At 52.4% G+C, this 19,609-nt stretch overlaps 2 protein-coding genes across 2 annotated transcripts; one reads left to right on the top strand and one right to left on the bottom strand.

Annotated features, from left to right (window-relative positions):
- Positions 1 to 308: 308 nt before the first annotated feature.
- On the top strand, positions 309 to 7,881 carry LOC115641589 (leukocyte immunoglobulin-like receptor subfamily B member 2). Its single transcript, XM_030544882.1, has 11 exons — positions 309 to 397; positions 587 to 622; positions 900 to 1,175; positions 1,888 to 2,178; positions 3,521 to 3,583; positions 4,423 to 4,488; positions 5,526 to 5,645; positions 6,325 to 6,352; positions 6,517 to 6,542; positions 6,907 to 6,944; positions 7,637 to 7,881. The coding sequence occupies exons 1-11, from the start codon at positions 367 to 369 to the stop codon at positions 7,817 to 7,819; spliced, it is 1,158 nt and encodes a 385-aa protein (XP_030400742.1). The 5' UTR covers positions 309 to 366; the 3' UTR covers positions 7,820 to 7,881.
- A 10,107-nt stretch (positions 7,882 to 17,988) lies between these two features.
- Positions 17,989 to 18,921, bottom strand: LOC115641521 (olfactory receptor 13H1-like). The gene has a single exon (XM_030544726.1). The coding sequence runs from the start codon at positions 18,919 to 18,921 to the stop codon at positions 17,989 to 17,991; it is 933 nt and encodes a 310-aa protein (XP_030400586.1).
- Positions 18,922 to 19,609: the final 688 nt, after the last annotated feature.

Below are 19,609 nucleotides of genomic sequence, written 5' to 3'. Positions count from 1 at the left end.
AAGATTGAAGACTAGACTCTGCGGTCTCCTGGCTCCTAGCCCGGTGCACCTTCCCCAAGGCTGCAGGGTACATTGAGGGTGACCTGCTCCTGCTCCCCAGCCTGACACAAACAAGCTGTGAGCTGCACGATGATTGGCCAGGCTGACGGTCTCCGGGTTTCCTCAGTTTTGCAGGGCCTGCTGCTTACTTGGGTTGCGTTAGATTTTGCCTGCAGATTAAAGACAAGGTGTGATGGACGCAGGAAGAGACAAGACATGTCAACTTCCTCTAGCTGCAGCCAGCAGCTGAGTTCCTTATTTGGGGCTCGGTGGAGCTGGTCACCGGGGTGTTGGTGGCAGTGCTGAGGGGCCCCTCAGTGCCCCATCATGGTATCTGCTCTCACCATACTCTTCCTCGGTGAGTATTGCAGACAGCCAAGGCGTGTGCCCATGGGGGGGGGGTCTGAGACCAGGGCATGTGCCCAAGGGGGGATCTGAGACCAGGGCATGTGCCCAAGGGGGGATCTGAGACCAGGGCATGAGCCCATGGTGGGGATTTGAGGCCAGAGTGTAGGATCCAGTTGCTAACAAGCCGTCTCCTCCCCAGGCTGCTGGCCGGCCCTGTGGAGCGAGGTGTCTGGAAGTGAGTATCTGTGCTGCTCAAGGCTACGTGTTAACAATAGGGGACGTGGGGGAGGCAGCAGAAGATAGAGGGGAAAAGAACAGCTGAACCTGGAACCTTCCCCCAAAACTCAGTCTAGATTGACCCTGGGGGGCTGAGATCAGAACCTGGCTCACAGGTTCCCTGTAGATGCAGTGAGGTGTCTGTTACCCTGGGGATGGGCACTAAGGGCAGGTTACAGACACACAGGGAGGGGTTTCTGTCTCCCTATCTCACTCCTGTTTGTGTGTGAATGCAGAACTCCCTGCGCCCAGACCCTCCATCTCTGTCAGCCCCAGCGGGGTGATCGTCCTGGGGGCAGCCGTCACCATCCGCTGTCAGTGTCAGTGTGAGGGCAGGAAGTTATTTCTTTATAAAGATGGAATCCAAATCAAGGAGCTGGATGCTGGGGCCAGGGATGAATTCACCATCCCCAGTGCCAGACGTGGAGACGGAGGGTTCTACAGCTGCAGATCTCACTCCAGCTCGGAGCTGCCCATGGATCCCCGTGATTACGTGCGGATAGTTGTAGCAGGTAAGGGGCCCAGGGAGTGGGGACAGAGGGCTAGGGATTCCCAGCTGCTGTAGATTCAGGGCTGGCACAGGATGGGGGAGAATCCCTGCCCCCAGAAATCCTTGTGGTGTCACTTACTTGCCTGTGTCTCCTTTTCCTCTTGTATGAATCATCCTGCCTGCACCTTGTGTCTGGTTAGATAGTCAGGGTTGGCTTTAGGGTGAGGGATTTTTCTCACTGTGCCTGTGCAGCTCCCAGCACTTACCACTTAATACCACTCCCTTCCCAGTGCCAGGGATAGAACCGAGGCATCCTGGCTCCCAGGCTGGGTGGGGGTGGGGGGAACCATTAAGTGGATAGACAGGTGTAGAGGGTGAATCGTAGAATATCAGGTTTGAAAGGGACCTCAGGAGGTCATCTAGTCCAACCCCCTGCTCAAAGCAGGACCAATCCCCAGATTTTTACCGCAGTTCCCTAAATGGTCCCCTCAAGGATTGAGCTTGCAACCTTGGATTTAGCAGGCCAATGTTCAAACCATTGAGCTATCCCTCTCCCCTCTGGATTTAGGTCCTCAGGCAGTGTTGGTCGTAGCTCCCAGGAATCTCTGGGCTCTCGGAGAGGATCCTCTGGCTGCTTTTCTCCCAGGTGCCCCGTATCTGGGACCGTGCGGTGAGGACGAGGTGCAGTGACTGTGCCGGGGTCTGTCTCATGGCCTGTCTCCTTCTCACGGCAGAGCTCAGCTACCCCAAACCCTCCATCTCCCTGAGCCCCTGCAGGGAAGTCGCCCTGGGGGAAACTGTGATCATTCTGTGTGAGTGTCGATGCCAGAACGTGACGGTCCTCATGTATAAACTTGGAAACCCGGACGTACGGCGCTGGGCAGAGACTGCTGGGGGAGTGGCTGAGTTTACCATCAACAACGTGAGCTGGAGAGACACAGGGAACTACAGCTGCCAATATGGCACCAAATCGGACCCGCCCGTCTGGTCGCATCCCAGCGACCCCGTGGAGCTGATGGTAGCAGGTGAGGAGCCAGCTCAGTATCTCTGCTCTGTGACAGGGTTCCCGGGGTGGGTCTGTGGAACCGCTGGACTCTCTGTCCCACCAATCTGGGGTTTCCCTCGCAACTGTGATGCTGATGTCAAGCTACAAACTCTGGCAGGTCCTGCACTTACCCAGCCATCCGCAGCCAGGGACACACCCACCGGAGTGACATGAACAATCTCCCAGCCTCTCACAGACCATTAATAGGGACGCGCCAGCCAAGTCCCTCCCTGATCCCCAGCCTGGTACCGTCCTGCACTGGTCAGAAGCCTGAGCAGTGTCTGTTCATTACCCAGTCCGGCCCTCCCTCGGTGGGGAGAGGACACACACCAGCCTTTACAATCTGAGCTGAGATTTCCCAGGCATTTCAACAGAAACACACTGTTTGAGGTCAAATATAAAACAGATTTATTAACTCCAGACAGATGGAGCTGAAGTGATTATAACTAGCAAGCGTAGAGATCAGAGTCAGTTACTTAAGAAACAAAAATAAACGGACAGTCTGAGTTCTACAAACTCACCAGGATTTGAATCAAGCAGCATCTCCCCCTGGTAGCTGGCACATAGAGATCACAGATCTTCAGTACACAGACTGGAACTGCCTTCTGGCCAGGACCACCCTCCCCAGTTCAAAGTCTTTGTCCTCCAGATGTGTTTTCAGGTGTTGAGTTGTGGGGGGAGTTAGGCCAACGGATGTTGTCACTTCCCCTCTTTATAGCTTCTTCCAGCTTACTGGGAAGGTCTTTTGCTAGCAGTGGGTCAAGCAGTCTCCATAGATGCTCTCTCTGCGAGGGTCCCTGGGAGAGTAGGTTTCCTTCAGTGTCGGTCCTCAATCACAGCCCCACACCCAGCCAGACCCTCAGGGGGTGTCTGCCCCAATGAGATGCTCAGAGCCAGCTCTGCCCTGAGCCCTGGGCCCAGCAGAGGGGACACCTGGCTGGGGAGCGGGGACAGAGTCACTGAGGGTTTCCCAGCTAGGGGTGAGCAGAAGCTGCTGGAGGTTCAGGGCCAAGAGAGGGACGATACCTGACCCCAAGAGGAGCTGCAGAGCAGGGGCCTTTTCCAGAGGAATGCTCCCCCAGCTGCCCTCACTCTAGGGACATACCGAGGAATCAGACCCCAGGGGCTCCCCAGCCGGCACCAGCCCCAGGTCCAGCACTGAATTCACCCACAAGCCCGGACAACTGAACCTGTAACATACACCAGGTCATGGGCCAAGCAGCGTAATCCCTGAGTCACTGTTTCAGCCCCTTCCTGCCCCAGGCCTGGGTGCTGGTTCCGTCCTTCCCCCATCCCAGCCGTCGCTCATTTTAGTTCCCCAGAGGGAACCGACCCAGCTGGGCCCCAGCAGCCGGATCACCCCATGACGGAGCCGGAGGGAGAAGGTGAGCGGGAGAAATGGAACAATTTATCCCCCAGGGAACAGGGCTCCTGGCTCAGATGCCGCCTGGGCCAATCAGGCTGTTTGGAGGGGGATGGTCCCTGCAGACAGAACTGTTGGATTCAGGTCGTCTACACAGAGAACGATGGATAGATCCATGGGGATGTGAGGTCGTGGGTCTGTGGCAACATAGGGTGACGGACAGATGGGAGTGTGTCTGGTGAGGGATAGAAAGATGGACGAAGACCTTGTCTATATGAAAACTGGACCCGAAATGATGAATCCAGTGTGGTTCCCAACCCACACTGGTGATCTCAGAGCGAGTGTGGGCTGTTGGAATTCACACTCCCTGGTTTGATACAGCCCCGTTGTACAGACGAGCTCCTCTCTAGCTCTATAGACAAGGGCGTCCTCCTCCGAAAAAGGAACAGCCGCGCCCAGAGCTGCTCCACAGTGACTCCAGGTGTGACTGGCACCTGAGTGGGGCAGGGACCCTCTCTGTGTCCTGTGTTCCTACAGCTCTGAGCACACGAGGCTCAGGACAGGGGCTCCTGGTAATTAATACTAGTCATTAATGATTGCAGTTCCAGTTATTGTGGAGCCAGGCAGGGGCTGTATCTGCACTGAAGGTCTCTCTGGGCTGATCCTCCCCTCCTGTGATCCCCGGGGTGATGAGCCAGCCTGAATCCCTGGGTCCCATCCTCTCCCTCAGCTCAGGGAAAAGCCCCCATCACTGGTTGGTGGGAGGAGAGTTTCCCCGTATAACTAACCCCAAACACCAGGGCTCCAGCTTTCTCACTCCTGCACCTTGGCCCCTGACAGACGCTGGTTCTATTTCCACAGGGGGAACTGACCCAACTCAGCCAGGAACGGCGCTGGCTCCAACCCACCCAGGCAGCACAAGGCCAGGTACTGGGGCTGGGGGCAGGAAATCGCCATCAACCCCCACAGAAACATGTTTGTGCTGTCCTCACAGCCACCCCCAGGGGAAGCCACGAAGGGCTGTTTGGGTGGGATCGGGACAGATCTCCACAGCGAATGCCCCATTTGGGCTGACAGCCCCGACTCATTTCATATGCTGGGGGGATGTCACGGGACAGATGCCAGATTGGCTTGGTGGGGGCAGAGCCTGGGAGAGCTTACCCCCATGCACAGCCCCACCCTGGGGGCCCCACAGACTGGGATGCTGTGCTGTTCCCAAGCACCAGAAAGCCACCCATGTGGGGCACAACTCGGTGTGTATCCCCATGGAAAAACTGGGCCAGGGACAGAGAGCCGGGGAAAATGGTCCTGTGTATCCCATTGGTCTGCCTGTGTCTGCACAGAGCCTAAGGGAACAGCTCAAAAGCAGAGCTCTCCCTTCACATGGGTGCTGCCCAGCGGGATGTTAACCCTAGAACCTATCAATTCAGATAGACATGGTGTTAACACTTGAAGCCACCCATTCAGAGTGACATGTTGTTGACTCTGGAACCTAATGGTGACCGTTGCGATGACAGCACAATTCTGTTTTCTGCTGCTGATTGCTTCAGTGGGGCATAATTCTCCCAATGATCTCAAAGTGCCCTCTCCAGCCACGAGCTCCGCCCACTGCCATCGCCCCACCCACATGATTGTTACACAGAAGTGAGCTGAAGCTGCTGGGAAATTCCCAAGAGAGGAGCAGGACCTAGAGGGCCAGGCTATGGGTTTCGGGCCCAGCTGGCTTCACAGGGTACATGGGGCATGAACCCCCCGCACACACTCTGCCCCTACCCCAGGACAGCCCTTTGCCATTGGCAGTGAACTCCCATGACCACTATTACCCAGCATCCCCTCTGCTCCTGCCCCTCCCAGCTCAGTAGCATATTCTGCTGTGGGTCCCTGAGTCCTCGAGGGGGAGGGGCTGGGGTAGCAGGTAACGATCCAGCCACTCATGGCGCTCATGGCCTGGTACTGCTTCCCAGGTGGATCAGAAACACGCGCAGCATCGGTTCTGACCGGTCCCATCATTGCCGGGGTGAGCGCAGCGGCCGCCGGCCTCCTCCTCCTCCTGAGCATCCTCTGCCACAGAAGCAGCCGAGGAAGTGAGTGCCCTGCCCAGCGAGAGAAGGGTTAAACCTGCTGCTAAGCCGGGCTGGGAAGGGGTCACGGCTTGGATGGGAGACAGGCCAGGAAACCCAGGGGGCAGAGCAGGGGGCCCAGCAGGGGGTGCTCTCCCCTGGCAGAGAGAACAGGCCCCCCCCAGGGGACGCTGTGCTACAGGGGGCAAGGGATTCTATAGGGAATACTGTGCTGCAGGGGGGGTGAGGGGCTCCATAGGGGTGCTGTGCTGCAGGGGGCGAGGGGCTCCATAGGCGGTGCGGTGCTGTGCTGCAGGGAGCAGGGGGCTCTATAGGGGGCGCTGTGCTGCAGGGAGTGGGAGGGCTCCATAGGTGGCGCTGTGCTGCAGGGGGCAAGGGATTCTATAGGGGACACTGTGTTGCAGGGGGTGAGGGGCTCCATAGGGGGCGTGGTGCTGCAGGGAGTGGGGGGCCCTATAGGGGGTGCGGTGCTGTGCTGCAGGGAGCAGGGGGCTCCATAGGGGGTGCTGTGCTGCAAGGAGCAGGGCTCAGCCTGTCTCTAGGGTATCCAAGCAGAGAGGTAGAGGGAGGAATCCCTCCCTCCTGAGCCCCCCGTCCCGGCTGCCCTCTGAGGCTGAGGGGCAGGGCAGGTACATGGGGATCTGGGTCGACTGATGGATGATTCTGCTTCCTGTCTCTGCAGGGAAAGGACCAGCACTGAGAGAGAGCAGGTGAGGCCCCCCTCTGTTACCCCCAATCTACCTGTCCCGGGACACAGGACTCCTGGTTCTCTCCCTGGCTCGGGGAGGGGAGTGGGGTCTAGTGGGTTGGAGCAGGGGGGCTGGGAGGCAGCACTCCTGGGTTTGTTATGATCTCTCTCTCTTTGTCCCTGTAGAGAGTCTGAGGCTGCAGCCACAGTCGGTAAGTCACACACGAGGGGGCAGCCATGGGGAGGAGGGAAGGGGAGCAGAGGGGAGAGACGGGTGTCCTCTGGTGGGGACTGTGTCCTTGGGGGGGAGTACACGTTGATGTGGGGTGCAGCCTGTGTGTCGCTGTGGGACGAGGCATCTCTGCCCCTGTCTCACTGCACCCCCTTGGGGTTCCCCCGCCCTGCTCTGTGCCTCAGTTTCCTCTGCTGCACCACGGAGCTCATTACCCTTCCCAAGCCCTGTGTGCTGGGGGGCAGGTGGGCCACTCTGCAAAGGGCTGAGATGTGGGGTGGGAGGCCAGGCCCCAGGCCCTGATCTGGACCCAGTCCCTCACTGGCTCTGTCTCTCTTCCACAGACACCCTTATGGGCCAAGGGACGAAGCTGGATGTTCTGGTAAGTGCCTCCCACTCCCCAAGACACCCACCGGCCCACCAATCTGGCCCTGCGTGGGCCCCACTAGAGCAACAGGGATCAGCAACAGGGCTCCCACCGGGATTGGGGGGCAGAGGGGAGGGGAGAGACCCAGAACACAGAGAATAAGAGGCTGACCTTGCACCCCACAAACTCACCCCCACCCCCGAACCTTCCCCCCAAATGTTTGCATTTGTCTGAGGTTTGCAGAGCGTCAGCGGAATTCCAGGGGGGCAGGTGCCAGGGGGGATTTCCCTGATCTCTGCCCCATGAAGCTGTGTGGCTGGACTGTCCGGGGAGAGCGGGTGTCACTGGATTCCCCAGGGGAGGGGCGGGAGGAAGAGCCGCTCTCCAGAGCCCACCACTGGACAGGACAGAGTGTGTCAGAGCAGTTGTACATGGGTGTGAACATTGCTGCCCCTTGGTGGAGGGGTTGGGTCTGCTCTTCTGCTTCTGTACATCCACTCCCTAAGGGAGGTGCGGGGAACACACACATTGATGTTCTACATTGGTGTAAGTTCACCTGTGTGTGTACAAATCTCTGTGTGTGTGCACATCGCTATGTGCAGTGTGGCAGTGTGTGTGTGTTGGCACACGCACACACACGCACGCACACACACATGCACACTCTCTCACACACACACACAGCTCACAGTGACTCTCTCCCCTCCCAGCCCCAGGAGCCCAGCACTGAGGGACTCACCTACGCTGAGCTGGACCTCCAAACGCTGCAGGCCAAACCAGGGGGCCTGGCCCCTGCCCCTGAGCCCATCCTGTACACTGCGATCAACATGAACCAGGGGCCCCATGGGCAGCACCCACAGGGTGAAGGGGGCACCTTCCTCTCATCCCCATAACATGAACCCGGGGGGGGTCACCCCCAAGGAGAATGGATTCCGTGTATAGTCCCCCAGTAACCACTTCGACAGCTGGTGCTGCCACACATGTGGGGGGCCATGGGGGTTCAGCACCAGGGGGAGGGACAGGACGCGGCAAGGTGGATATTTTGCATCCTGTTAATCTTGCGTTTTGTGTTATTTTGCATCCTGTTAATCTTGCGTTTTGTGTTATTTTGCATCCTGTTAATCTCCAGATTTGTAATAAACACGGAATGACAAACTGCCTCCTCTGGGGTACCCCACAGCCCCTATCCCCGCGCCGGCACTGTGTGTTAATACCTGAGGCAGGTGGGATCCCTTCTCCCGTTTCCCACACAGCAGGGGCTTCAGTGGCTGGAGCCCAGTGTTGTGTATTTGGTTGTCATGGTTTTTGTTCCTATGGCAAATGAGTTAGATTATTTGGGGATAGCCCACCCAGCTTCCGCCGGTTAGGTGAGCTCTGTGTCTGTAAATAAATGGTAGCTTTGTTAGCTGTCTGCTGTCTGCCTCAAGTGATTTCTTCCTAAACCGGCTGCCCCCAAGGATATAACAAGTGGTGACGATGGATGGGATTCCGGTGTTGCTCCAGTAACAGAAGGAAGTAGAAGTCAAGGTAAAGGACAAACAAACAAAAAAACTGCTTGTTTGCACTGACTGTGAAAGTGAAACTAAAACCATGGCTACTGTGACCAGGCCACTGGAACCTTTTGATGAGAATATAGAGCAGTGGCCTATGTATACTGAGCGTTTTGAACTTTTCGTTGTTGCAAATGACATTACAGAAGTGAAGAAGGTGCCAATATTCTTAAGTGTTGTAGGGGCTAAAACCTACTCCCTGCAACACAGTTTACTACACCCTGTTAAGCCTGAGACTAAATCTTACAGTGACATTGTGGAAATCCTGGGGTCCCATTTTTCCCCCAAACCACTGGTAATTGCTGAAAGATATCGGTTCCACAAAAGAGACTAAAAAGAAGATGAAACAGTTGTACAATTTGTAGGAATTTAAAAAAAGCTAGCAGAACACTGTGAATTTAAGGAGATGTTAAATGATGCCCTGCGTGACAGGTTAGTGTGTGGCCTGCACAGTGAAGCTATATGGAAGCGCCTGCTGACAGAGGCTCAGCTTACATTACAGAAGGCTGTTGATATTGCTGTCTCCATGGAACTGGCTACAAGGGAGGCGCAATACATCGGTGCATCCCCTAGGGTGCAAAAAGTGTCACAAGAACCTACTCACAAAACTGTGCAGAGTCAAGAATGTTACCGCTGTGGTAAGCCAGGTCACCAGGTATCAGAATGCTGGTGTATGGACCTGGTGTGTCGATACTGTGGCAAAAAGGGACATATTGAGTGTGCCTGTAAACAAAAGAAAAAGAGGCCTGTGGTCTGGCTGACAAAAAGAGGAACCCTGCACACCCTAGAGCAGACCCAGGATGATCAAGGTGACACCTCATCGCAAGCGGAAGTGCCACTGCATGTTTTGTCTTTGGCAGTGGGCTCACATGAATACTGGGTAACCCCGTTGTTGGATGGCAAACCTATACGCATGCAACTGGACACTGGTGCAGCCATCTCGCGGGTCTCCGAGACTGTGTGTAAAGAAAAGCTACAGCATCTTCCGCTTAAGGCAACAAAAACTGTTCTGAAGACGTATACGGGAGAAGCTGTGCCCATGTTGGGCACTATTGATGTTAAGGTGGAGATCAATGGACAAGCTGCTAAATTGCCACTGTTTGTGGTGAGAGGTAACTACCCAGCCTTAATGGGTAGGTCTTGGCTTGGGAAGATTCAGCTGAACTGGGCAGAAGTGCACCGGATGACTGAAGAAGAAACCAGTCTAACCCCTATACTAAGGAAACATGCTTCTGTTTTTGGAGAGGATCTGGGAAGTATGAAGGGAATCACTGTGACATTGAACATTAAACCTGACAGTCCACCAAAATATCTGAAAGCCCAAACTGTGCCATATGCCATCACGCCAAAAGTTGAAGCGGACTTGGAGCGCCTGGTCACCAATGGAGTCCTAATACCAGTTACCCATAGCTTATGGGCCACTCCTATCATCCCAATAGTGAAGAAAGATGGCTGTCTCTGGATTTGCGGTGATTTTAAAGTCACTGTCAACCCAGTGTTGTGTGCAGAGCAATACTCGCTTCCCCGCATCAATGACCTCTTCGCAGGCCTGGCTGGGGGAAAAAAGTTCAGTAAGATTGATTTGAGTCAAGCATACTTACAGATGCATGTCGATGAAAAGTCCCAAGAGCTGTTGACTATTATGACTCATAAGGGGCTTTATCGATACTGTTGCCTACCCTTCGGAATAACGTCTGCTCCCGCCCTGTTCCAGAGGGCTATGGACCAGATCTTGTGTGGCTTGTCAGGAGTTCAGTGTTATCTGGATGATATCCTAGTCACTGGAAGGAATGAAGAGGATCACTTAAAGAATTCAGAGGCTACCTTACAGAGACTGGAAGAGTATGGCCTATGAGTTTGCAAAGACAAGTGTGAATTCTTCAAGCCCTCTGTTGAATATTTGGGACACATCATTGATTCTGCAGGTCTTCATAAGGCCCCTGCAAAAGTTAAAGCTATTGTAGAGGCTCCCCCACCTCGAAATGTAAGCCAGCTGCGCTCGTTTCTAGGACTACTGAACTATTATGGAAAGTTCATCTCACAGTTAGCCACACTGCTAAAACCACTTCATGAGCTCCTGGGGCAGAACAAGGCCTGGAAGTGGACTGAAGCCTGTGATGTTGCATTTAACAAAGCTAAGGATGCATTGCTAAATTCTGAAGTTCTAACGCACTTTGATCCATCCTTACTCCTACAATTGGCCTGCGATGCCACCCCTTCTGGAGTGGGAGCAGTTGTGTCACAGATTATGCCTTTGGGAGAAGAGAGACATATTGCTTTTGCATCATGCACTCTAAGCAAAGCAGAAACTAACTACGCCCAAATCGAATGTGAGGCATTAGGAATTGTTTTTGGAATTCGGAAGTTTCATCAGTACCTGTTTGGGCTAAAGTTTACTCTTCTCACAGACCATCAACCTCTGATGTCAGTTTTTGGACCCTACACAGGCATTCCCCCATTAGCTGCTAGTCGTCTGCAACGTTGGGCATTGTTACTTTCAGCACACACATATGAAATCAAATATCGGAAATCCACTCTGCACGGCAATGCAAATGGCCTCTCAAGGTTGCCTTTGGCAGTCAAACATCAAGATAGTGCCCAAAAGGAAATCTTCTACTTTAAACAGGTAGAGAATACACCCATCACTGCTACTCAGATAAAGAAGGCAACTCGCGCTGACCCAGTATTGTCCCAAGTTATGGACCTGGTGATGCATGGAAAATCTTGACCAACCTCTCCGATCTCACCTGACCTTCTTACCTACATGTCCAGGAGGATGGAGTTATCAGTCCAATCTGGTTGTTTGTTGTGGGGGAGACGTGTCATTATCCCACCACCACTGAGATCACAGATGTTAGAACAGCTCCATTCCGGTCACTGTGGAATAGTGCGCATGAAGGAAATTCCATGAAGCTATTTTTGGTGGCCTGGATTGGACAGTGCTATTGAAGAGAAAGCAAAAGCTTGTTAGTCATGTCAGGGTGTGAGGAATGCACCCCAGTGGGCACCCCTACATTCATGGGACTGGTCTGAAAACCCGTGGCAACACATTCAGATTGACTTCGCTGGCACCCTTGAAGGAAGCATGTTCTTGGTGGCAGTAGATGCCCATTCTAAATGGCCAGAAGTCTGTATAATGCAGTCCACTACTGCAGAGTACTATCCAAAAACTATGAGGACTCTTTAGTCGTTTCGGTCTCCCAGAACAACTTGTGAGTAACAACGGACCACAGTTCGTCTCTCAGGAGATTCACAATTTTATGAAGACAAATGGATACACCACATCACGTCAGCACCATATCATCCATCCACCAATGGATTAGCTGAAAGATTTGTGCAGACAATGAAACATGCTTTGAAATCAGTAAGGGGACAACACTCCATTCAAAAGCGTCTGGATATCTTCTTACTTTCCTACAGAAACACACCTCATGCTATGATCCGGGTATTCCCGGCCTTTCTAATGATGGGACGACAGCTGCACACTTGCTTTGATCTGCTGAAACCTTCTGAAACCCGACAAATTGTGCAACATCAGCAGCAATATCAAGTCATCAGATGGGCACCCAGAGCAAAAGAACGAACCTTTAGCCCGGGACAGCCAGTTTTGGCTCGGAATTATACTTCCAGAGCTAAATGGGTCCCCGCCACGATCATCACTCAAACAGGACCTGTTTCCTACAGAGTCCGGACTGCAGAGAATCTTACCTGGCGGCGACATGTAGATCAGCTGTTGCCAGGTCATGCCAGTCCTCAGAACACATCTGCAGTTGAGTGGTCTGACTTCATCTCTTCTGGTGAGACACCGAATCATGAATCACCTGTTTCTGGCTGTTCTCCTCCATTACTGCCGGCGGCTGAGATACCCTTTTGCCCAGCATGAGTTGATACCACCTCCTTACCTCTCTGTGCTACGGACCCTGAGCCCGTGGTACTTTCGGGTGCAACAACACCAGGAGTTCACCGTAATCCACCTAGAGACAGAAGGCCTCCTCATCAGCTGGACCTTTAGCTAGGGTGAACCCATGGTTATGGGGCAAAATAATTCCCAGGGTTTAGCCGGGAATGGAGGCAGTCTACCCTCCTTCTCTAGTCTAGTGTGTGTTTTATTTAGGGAACCTTCTTATTAGAGGGGGAGGAATATGTTATGTATTTGGTTGTCATGGTTTTTATTCCCATGGCAACTGAGTTAGATTATTAAGGAGTAGCCTAGCCCGCTTCGGCCGGTTAGGTGAGCTCTGTGTGTAAATAAATGGTAGTTTTGTTAGCTGTCTGCTGTCTGGCCTCAAGTGATTTCTTCCTAAACCGGTTGCCCCCAAGGATATAACAGTTCCCAGCTCTGGGAGAGGAGTGGGGACTAGTGGCTAGACCTAGGGGCTGGGAGCAGGACCCTAGTTTGATGGTGGTATCATCACTCAGGGGTTGCTCTGACCCAGCGCTGGGCACTGCCGAGGGGCACCACGACTCGAGGGCAATGTTAGAAGATGGTTCAGGAGCCCAGCCGGATGGTCCCAATGGGGCTTCTTAAATCCGCAACCCTCCTGTTCACCAGCCACCCCCCAACCACCTGGGAGACTCCACCCTCAGCTTCCCTCAGAACCACGGAGCAGGAGGGGGACAAGTAGCAGATTTGCCCACAACTAACACCCCCCAAACCCACTTGCCCCCCATCTCCCATTCTGCCCCCTTCAATTCCCACCCATTCTGCCCCCCTCACACTGCCTCCCTGCCCCATTTCCCTTCTAATGCCCATCCCCGCCCTCAGTTAATATGGCCACCATCTCTCAGAGGCCCTGGTGGGCTTGGTGCCAGGCTGCTCTTGGGGAAATGGCACTTACCTGGGCTGGGAGGAGGAGCTGTGGGGGGAAGGAGAATATGGGAGGTGAAACAACATCGGTTGAACATTAGGGGGCTGGAGCGGGCAGGACAGTGGTGGGGGAGGGAGGACAATGGAAGCTGCCCCCAGTGGTTGCGCTACACTTGCAGCTGTACAGCGCTGGGAGTTAAACCTGTCTTCGTACAGCTGAATAGGGAAAGCGCTGCAGTCTGTCCACACTGACAGTTGCCAGCGCACTGTCATGGCCACATTGCAGCATCTGCAACGGCATTGGGAGTGGTGCATTGTGGGCAGCTATCCCAGCATTCAAGTGGCTGCAATGTGCTTTTCAAAAGGGGTGGGGTGTAGTGTGACAAGGAGCGTGGGGGGAGAGAGAGAGAGTGAATTTTTGGAGCCGACACTATGTCAGCTCCCTGCCTTGCAAGTTCCGACCCCTTCCCCACCCCTCTCTCACTGACTGAAAGCAAACAGCAGCTGTTTGTTTTTTTCCTCACAGACCAGATAAGCAGCCGCTTGCCGAAATGGACCCCCACCTTCCGTCTCTCCCGCCCGCCGCTGCTGCTTCTCTCCTCAAGCAAACACTAGCTGTGGGCGTTCCAAAGGGAGCCCCCTGCCTGCCTCATTCACAGCAAACAGGAGCTGTGTTTGGTTTTTTGATAAGCAGCTCTGGGAGACCGGAGTTCACAACAAAACAAAGAGGCATCACAACAAAACAAAGAGCGGGACCTTCACTAAAAAGGATTATGGAAAGCTTCCGGACGTCAGTCACTGCATACTAAGATTATTCCCTGTTTACACTGGTGCCTCAGCACACCAGCAGCAGCGCTATACTCTTTATTCCTCTTACGGAGGTGGAGTACAAGCAGCCTAGGTCGCCTAAATAGAAGCACCAGTCCTCCTTGTAACTCAGCAAAGTATGCAGGGACTTGCCCATGTGACTCCAGACTCCATTTTGCTGTAATTTTCCACAGTAAGAACAAAGAAGTGTTCTTACACTTAGAAAAGCCTATAAAAGGCTAATGCCTCATCTCCATCTTGTCTTCAATCCTGCTTCTTACCTCTGGAGGGACTTTGCTACAAACTGAAGCTCTGAATAAAGGACTGACTGACCCATCCCAGCAAGGGATGTTCTCCAGAGACTTGATTTGAACCTGCAGTTTACTCCATCACTGCTGCAAGCCTGAACTAAGAACTTTGCCATCACTGTATGTAATTGATTCCATTTAACCAATTCTAGCTCTCGTCTCTATCTTTTTCCTTTTATGAATAAACCTTTAGATTTTGGATTCTAAAGGATTGGCAACAGCGTGATTTGTGGGTAAGAGCTGATGAGTATATTGTCCTGGATCTGGGGCTTGATTCTTTGGGATCGAGAGAACCGTTTTCTTTTATTGGGGTGTTGGTTTTCATAACCATTCATCCCCAGGACGAGTGGCACTGGTGGTGATACTCAGTGACTGGAGTATCTAAGGAAATTGCTTGTATGACTTGTGGTTAGCCAGTGGGATGAGACCGAAGTCCTCTGTCTGTCTGGTTTGGTTTGCCTTAGAGGTGGAAAAACCCCAGCCTTGGGCTGTAACTGCCCTGTTTGAGCAATTGGTCCTGAATTGGCACTCTCAGTTGGGTCCCGCCAGAACAGCATCGTAATACCAGGTGGTTACCTGCTCCAGTCCTGACAGGGTAGAAGCCAGCCCTGGGAAAGGTCTAGGGGCTAGGAGAAAAATCCCAAACTGGCCATGCCCCAATCAGGACAGCTGGGCCTTTTAAGAAGGCCAGAGCAGCCAGAAGCTGAGCAGAGTCTCTTCTCTAGCAATGGAGGGAGACTGGCCTGGCTGCAGGGAAGTAAGAAGGTACCTGGGAGTGAAGCAGGGCTGGGGAAGAGCCAGGGGAGCAGGGGAGCTCTAGGCTGGCGACTCCCCAGGCTGCAGGGCCTGGTTCCGGGCCCAGAGAGGTACTGGGTGGTAGAAGAAGGCAGAAGGTCAAACCTCCTTGCCTGTGATGAGTGGCTTTTATGCTGCAGTCTGCCCCAGTGAGCCGGGGCTAGGTCAGGACTGGCAGTAGCCTGACTGAGGTGAGGTGGGGGTAGTGGGTGGGGGCTCCCTGGGGAAGGGAGACACACAGAGATTGTTGGGGTATTGCCAGGGGGCAGCACCTCAGAGAGAAGAGGGGTCTGGGAGGGACACAGAGGCCAGCTGTGGCGGATCACCGACCTGCAGAGGGTGCTCCGGACTGGAAATCAAGCTAATTCCCTGAGAGACCAGGAGGAGATGCCGCAGGGTGCGTCTGAGCCCGGTTACAGGCGGACCCAGTTATGCCGTTCTTATGTTCTAACCTCAGTCTTGTCAAAGTAATTTAAAATTAGGGGTGGCAACAGCCATGTGCTCGGAGAAATGTACAAACTTTGCTGGGTCTGATTCTTTGAATCAAGATCCGCTAGTGATACTCTGGGAGGGGAACTGGGTCCTGTCAATGGCAGAACGCTTGGCGCAAGCCTGATTTTTCAGTGTCAAGGCAGAAAAGCCAAAATGCTTTATTTCAAGAGCAATTTTATTAGTTCATTTATAGAGAGGGTTGGGAATTTTCTGTCAAAACTTTTTTTTTTGGATGGAAAATGGAATTTCTGCAACTTGTTTCCATTTCCCATTAGGAAAATAAAAATGAAAGATTTCCAAAGCTGGGCCAAATCCACAATGGCCCTGCCTCTGGTTGAACTGATGCAATTTATCATGGGAAACATAGTGACCACCATGCATCATGGGAGATATAATCCATACCATAGAGAATGGTGGAACAAGACACCCGAACTACAACTCCCAAGATGCACTGCTGCTTCCCCTCTGACGGAATGATTACAGTATATCCTAGGAAAGATGTGTGATGTTGGACTCCATATGAAAATATGTTTATAAGTATGTATATGATGTAACTGGAATATGCTTTATGCGAAAGGTCTCTTGTAAGGTATCATTACAAAGCTTAGGATCCACTGCGTGTGTTCATCCTATTTGTTTGCATGTGTTATTTCTATGTCTGGAGTTAGGAGAATGAAATATAACTTGTATTACTGAAAAAAGCACAGGAGTACTTGTGGCATTTTACAGACTAACACATTTATTGTAGCATAAGCTTTCGTGGGCTACAGCTCATTTCATCAGATGCATGTAGTGGAAAATACAGAAGGAAGATATATATATATATATACAGAGGGAACACGAAACAATGGGTGTTACCATGCACACTATAAGGAGAGTGATCAGTTAAGGTGAGCTGTTGTCAGCAAGAGAGAAAAATAACTGTTTGTAGTGATAATGAAAATGGCCCATTTCCAGCACTTGACAAGGAGATATAAGGAACTGGGTGGGTGGAGGGGAGATAAGCATGGGGAAATAGTTTTACTTTGTGTAATGGCCCATCCACTCCCGGTCTTTATTCAAACCTAATTTAATGGTGTCCAATCTGCAAATTAATTCCAATTCAGCAGTCTCTAGTTGGAGTCTGTTTTTGAAGTTTTTTTGTTGTAATATTGCGACTTTTAGGTCTGTAATCGAGTGGCCAGGGAGGTTGAAGTGTTCTCCAACTGCTTTTTGTATGTTATAATTCATGACATCTGATTTGTGTCTATTTATTCTTTTACGTAGTTTTATGTAGTTTACGGACAGTCTCTACGTAAAAGAATAAATGATATGGAGGCTGAAGGGGCCAGGAGCTGAAGAAGACTCACTCTAGTTTTGGAGTGAGAAGGGCCTGGCTGCCCGGGAGTACAGAGTACCTGGAGCAGAGCAGTGCTGGGAAAGGGCAAGAAAAGCTGGGGAACTCCAGCCTGGCAACTCCCCTGCAAGACTTGTTGGGGGCCTAAAGAGGTACTGGGGTGGCAGACGTGTCGCCTAGGGCTAGGCAGTTGGTCCAGCCCCCTTGCCAGTGATAAATGGCCCTTACAGGCTGCAGTCTGCCCTAGTGAATGAGAGCTAGATGATGACTGGCAGTAGCCACTGAGGCAAAGTGGGTGTAGAGGGTTGGGGGGTCCCCCTGGGAGAGAGGACTCAGAGTGTGGGGACTTCTGGGGCAGAACCCCAAGATAAAGGTCACCAGGGTCTGGGAGGGACACAGGGCCTGACGTACGCAAGACACCGGCCAGCAGAGGGTGCTCTGAGACTGGAAAAGAGTTAATTCCAAGATGACCAGCAGGAGGCGCAACGCCAGTGAGTCTTCGGCCTTGCTACAGGGTCTCTGTGACTGAACCCATCACAACATGTGACTAGCATGCACCTTGGGGAAATATATTTCAGCCCACAGAGAAGTATTTCTCCGTGATTAACAGTAGTGCTCAGGGGAAGACAGGTTAGTGTCAGACATAACATTTTGACACTTCTGCACCAAAAGATTCCCTGTTCTGAGAAAAAATAATCATATTTTGACTTTTTCTTCCCATCTTCCTTTATTCTACTCATTTATAATTTACTACAGAAAGAGATGCGAGGTGAAACTTGAACAAATAAAGTCTGCCTCAGTCTGGGAAATTGGAATCCTTCCTTCACCATCCAACATGGTTTAGGTCAGGAATCACGTTCCTCTACAACTCTCTATCCTGAGCATCTCTACATTGTAGAGTCAGGCGGCACATGAAGAAGGCTGTGAAGCACACATGGGAGAAAAGAATCAAAACTCTCGGAAGCTCTCAGCAATTCATTTTCACTCCTGCCAACTTCCTCAGGGCCTCCTTCACATCCTTGTTTCTCAGGCTATAGATCAGAGGGTTTAGAACCGGAGTGACTGCTCCGTAAAAGAGGGAAATGTACTTGTCCTGATCCGCGAAAGATTTGGACTGAGGCTGCAGATACACAAAGATGGCTGCCCCGTAAAACAAGGCCACCACGGTGATGTGGGAGGCACAAGTGGAGAAGGCCTTGGTCCTGCCCTGGGTGGAGTGGCTCTTCAGGACAGCCACAATGATGTGGACATAGGCCACGAGGATGAAGGAAAAGGGCACCAGCAAGACCAGGACGCTATTGCTGATCATCACGATTTGGTTGCTGCGGGTGTCCGAACAGGCCAGCTTCAGCATGAACTGGAGCTCACAAACAAAGTGGTTGATGATGTTGGGCCCGCAAAAACGAGGTTGCTTGGCCAGGAAATCAGACAGGCACAGGAGGAAACTGCCACTCCATGACATGGCTGCCAGTTGGAGGCAGACCCTGTTGGTCATGACAAGGGTATAGCGCAGTGGCTTGCAGATGGCCACCCAGCGGTCATAAGCCATCACAGCCAGCAGAAGGCATTCAGTTATCCCCAAGAAGAGTGAGATGTACATCTGAGCCAAGCACCTGCCCAGGGAGATGGAGGGTCTCTTGGAGAGGCAATGGACCATCAACTGAGGGACATTGCTGGTGATATAGCAGATATCTAAGAGGGACAAGTTACTGAGGAAAAAGTACATGGGGGTGTGGAGTCGGAGGTCCACTCTGGTAAGCAGGATCAGGAGAGCGTTTCCGACCAGGGTCAGTAGGTAGATTGCAAAAAGGAAGCCAAAGAGGGTGAACTTCACATGCGGGTTTCCAGAAATTCCTACCAGGATGAATTCAGTCACCACAGAGTTATTGTCTCCTTCCATGATACCACGGTCCAGGGCTCATCTGCCAAGAGACAGGAAGACTGGTTACTACACTGAGGGCTAACAACAGGAGACACATCATGCCGTGCAAGTCAGCAAAGCTGGGCATTATGTGCAAATGGACGGTTTTCTGCAATAGTCTACACAATAGATTCATAGGTTCATAGATTCTAGGCTCAGAAGGGACCAATGTGATCATCTAGTCCGACCCCCTGCACAAAGCAGGCCACAGAACCCTACCCATCCACTTCTATAATAAGCCCCTAACCTATGCCTGAGTTATTGAAGTCTTCAAATTGTGGTTTGAAGACCTCAAGCTGCAGAGAATCCACCAGCAAGTGACCCATGCCCCACGCTGCAGGGGAAGGCGAAAAACCTCCAGGGCCTCTGCCAATCTGCCCTGGAGGAATATTACCTCCCGACCCCAAATATGGTGATCAGCTAAACCTTGAGCATGTGGGCAAGACTCACCAGCCAGCACTCAGAAAAGAATTCTCTGCAGTAACTCAGATCCCATCCCATCCAACATCCCATCACCAACCACTGGGCATACTTATCTGGCAATAATCAAAGATCAGTTGCCAAAATTAGGCTCTCCCATCATACCATCCCTTCCATAAACTTATCAAGCTTAATCTTAAAGCCAGATATATCTTTTGCCCCCACTACTCCCTTGGAAGGCTGTTCC

The sequence above is a fragment of the Gopherus evgoodei genome, unplaced genomic scaffold (assembly GCF_007399415.2).
Source record: "Gopherus evgoodei ecotype Sinaloan lineage unplaced genomic scaffold, rGopEvg1_v1.p scaffold_35_arrow_ctg1, whole genome shotgun sequence".
NCBI classification, from domain to species: Eukaryota; Metazoa; Chordata; order Testudines; family Testudinidae; genus Gopherus; species Gopherus evgoodei.
This window is presented reverse-complemented; position numbering and strand designations above follow the sequence as displayed.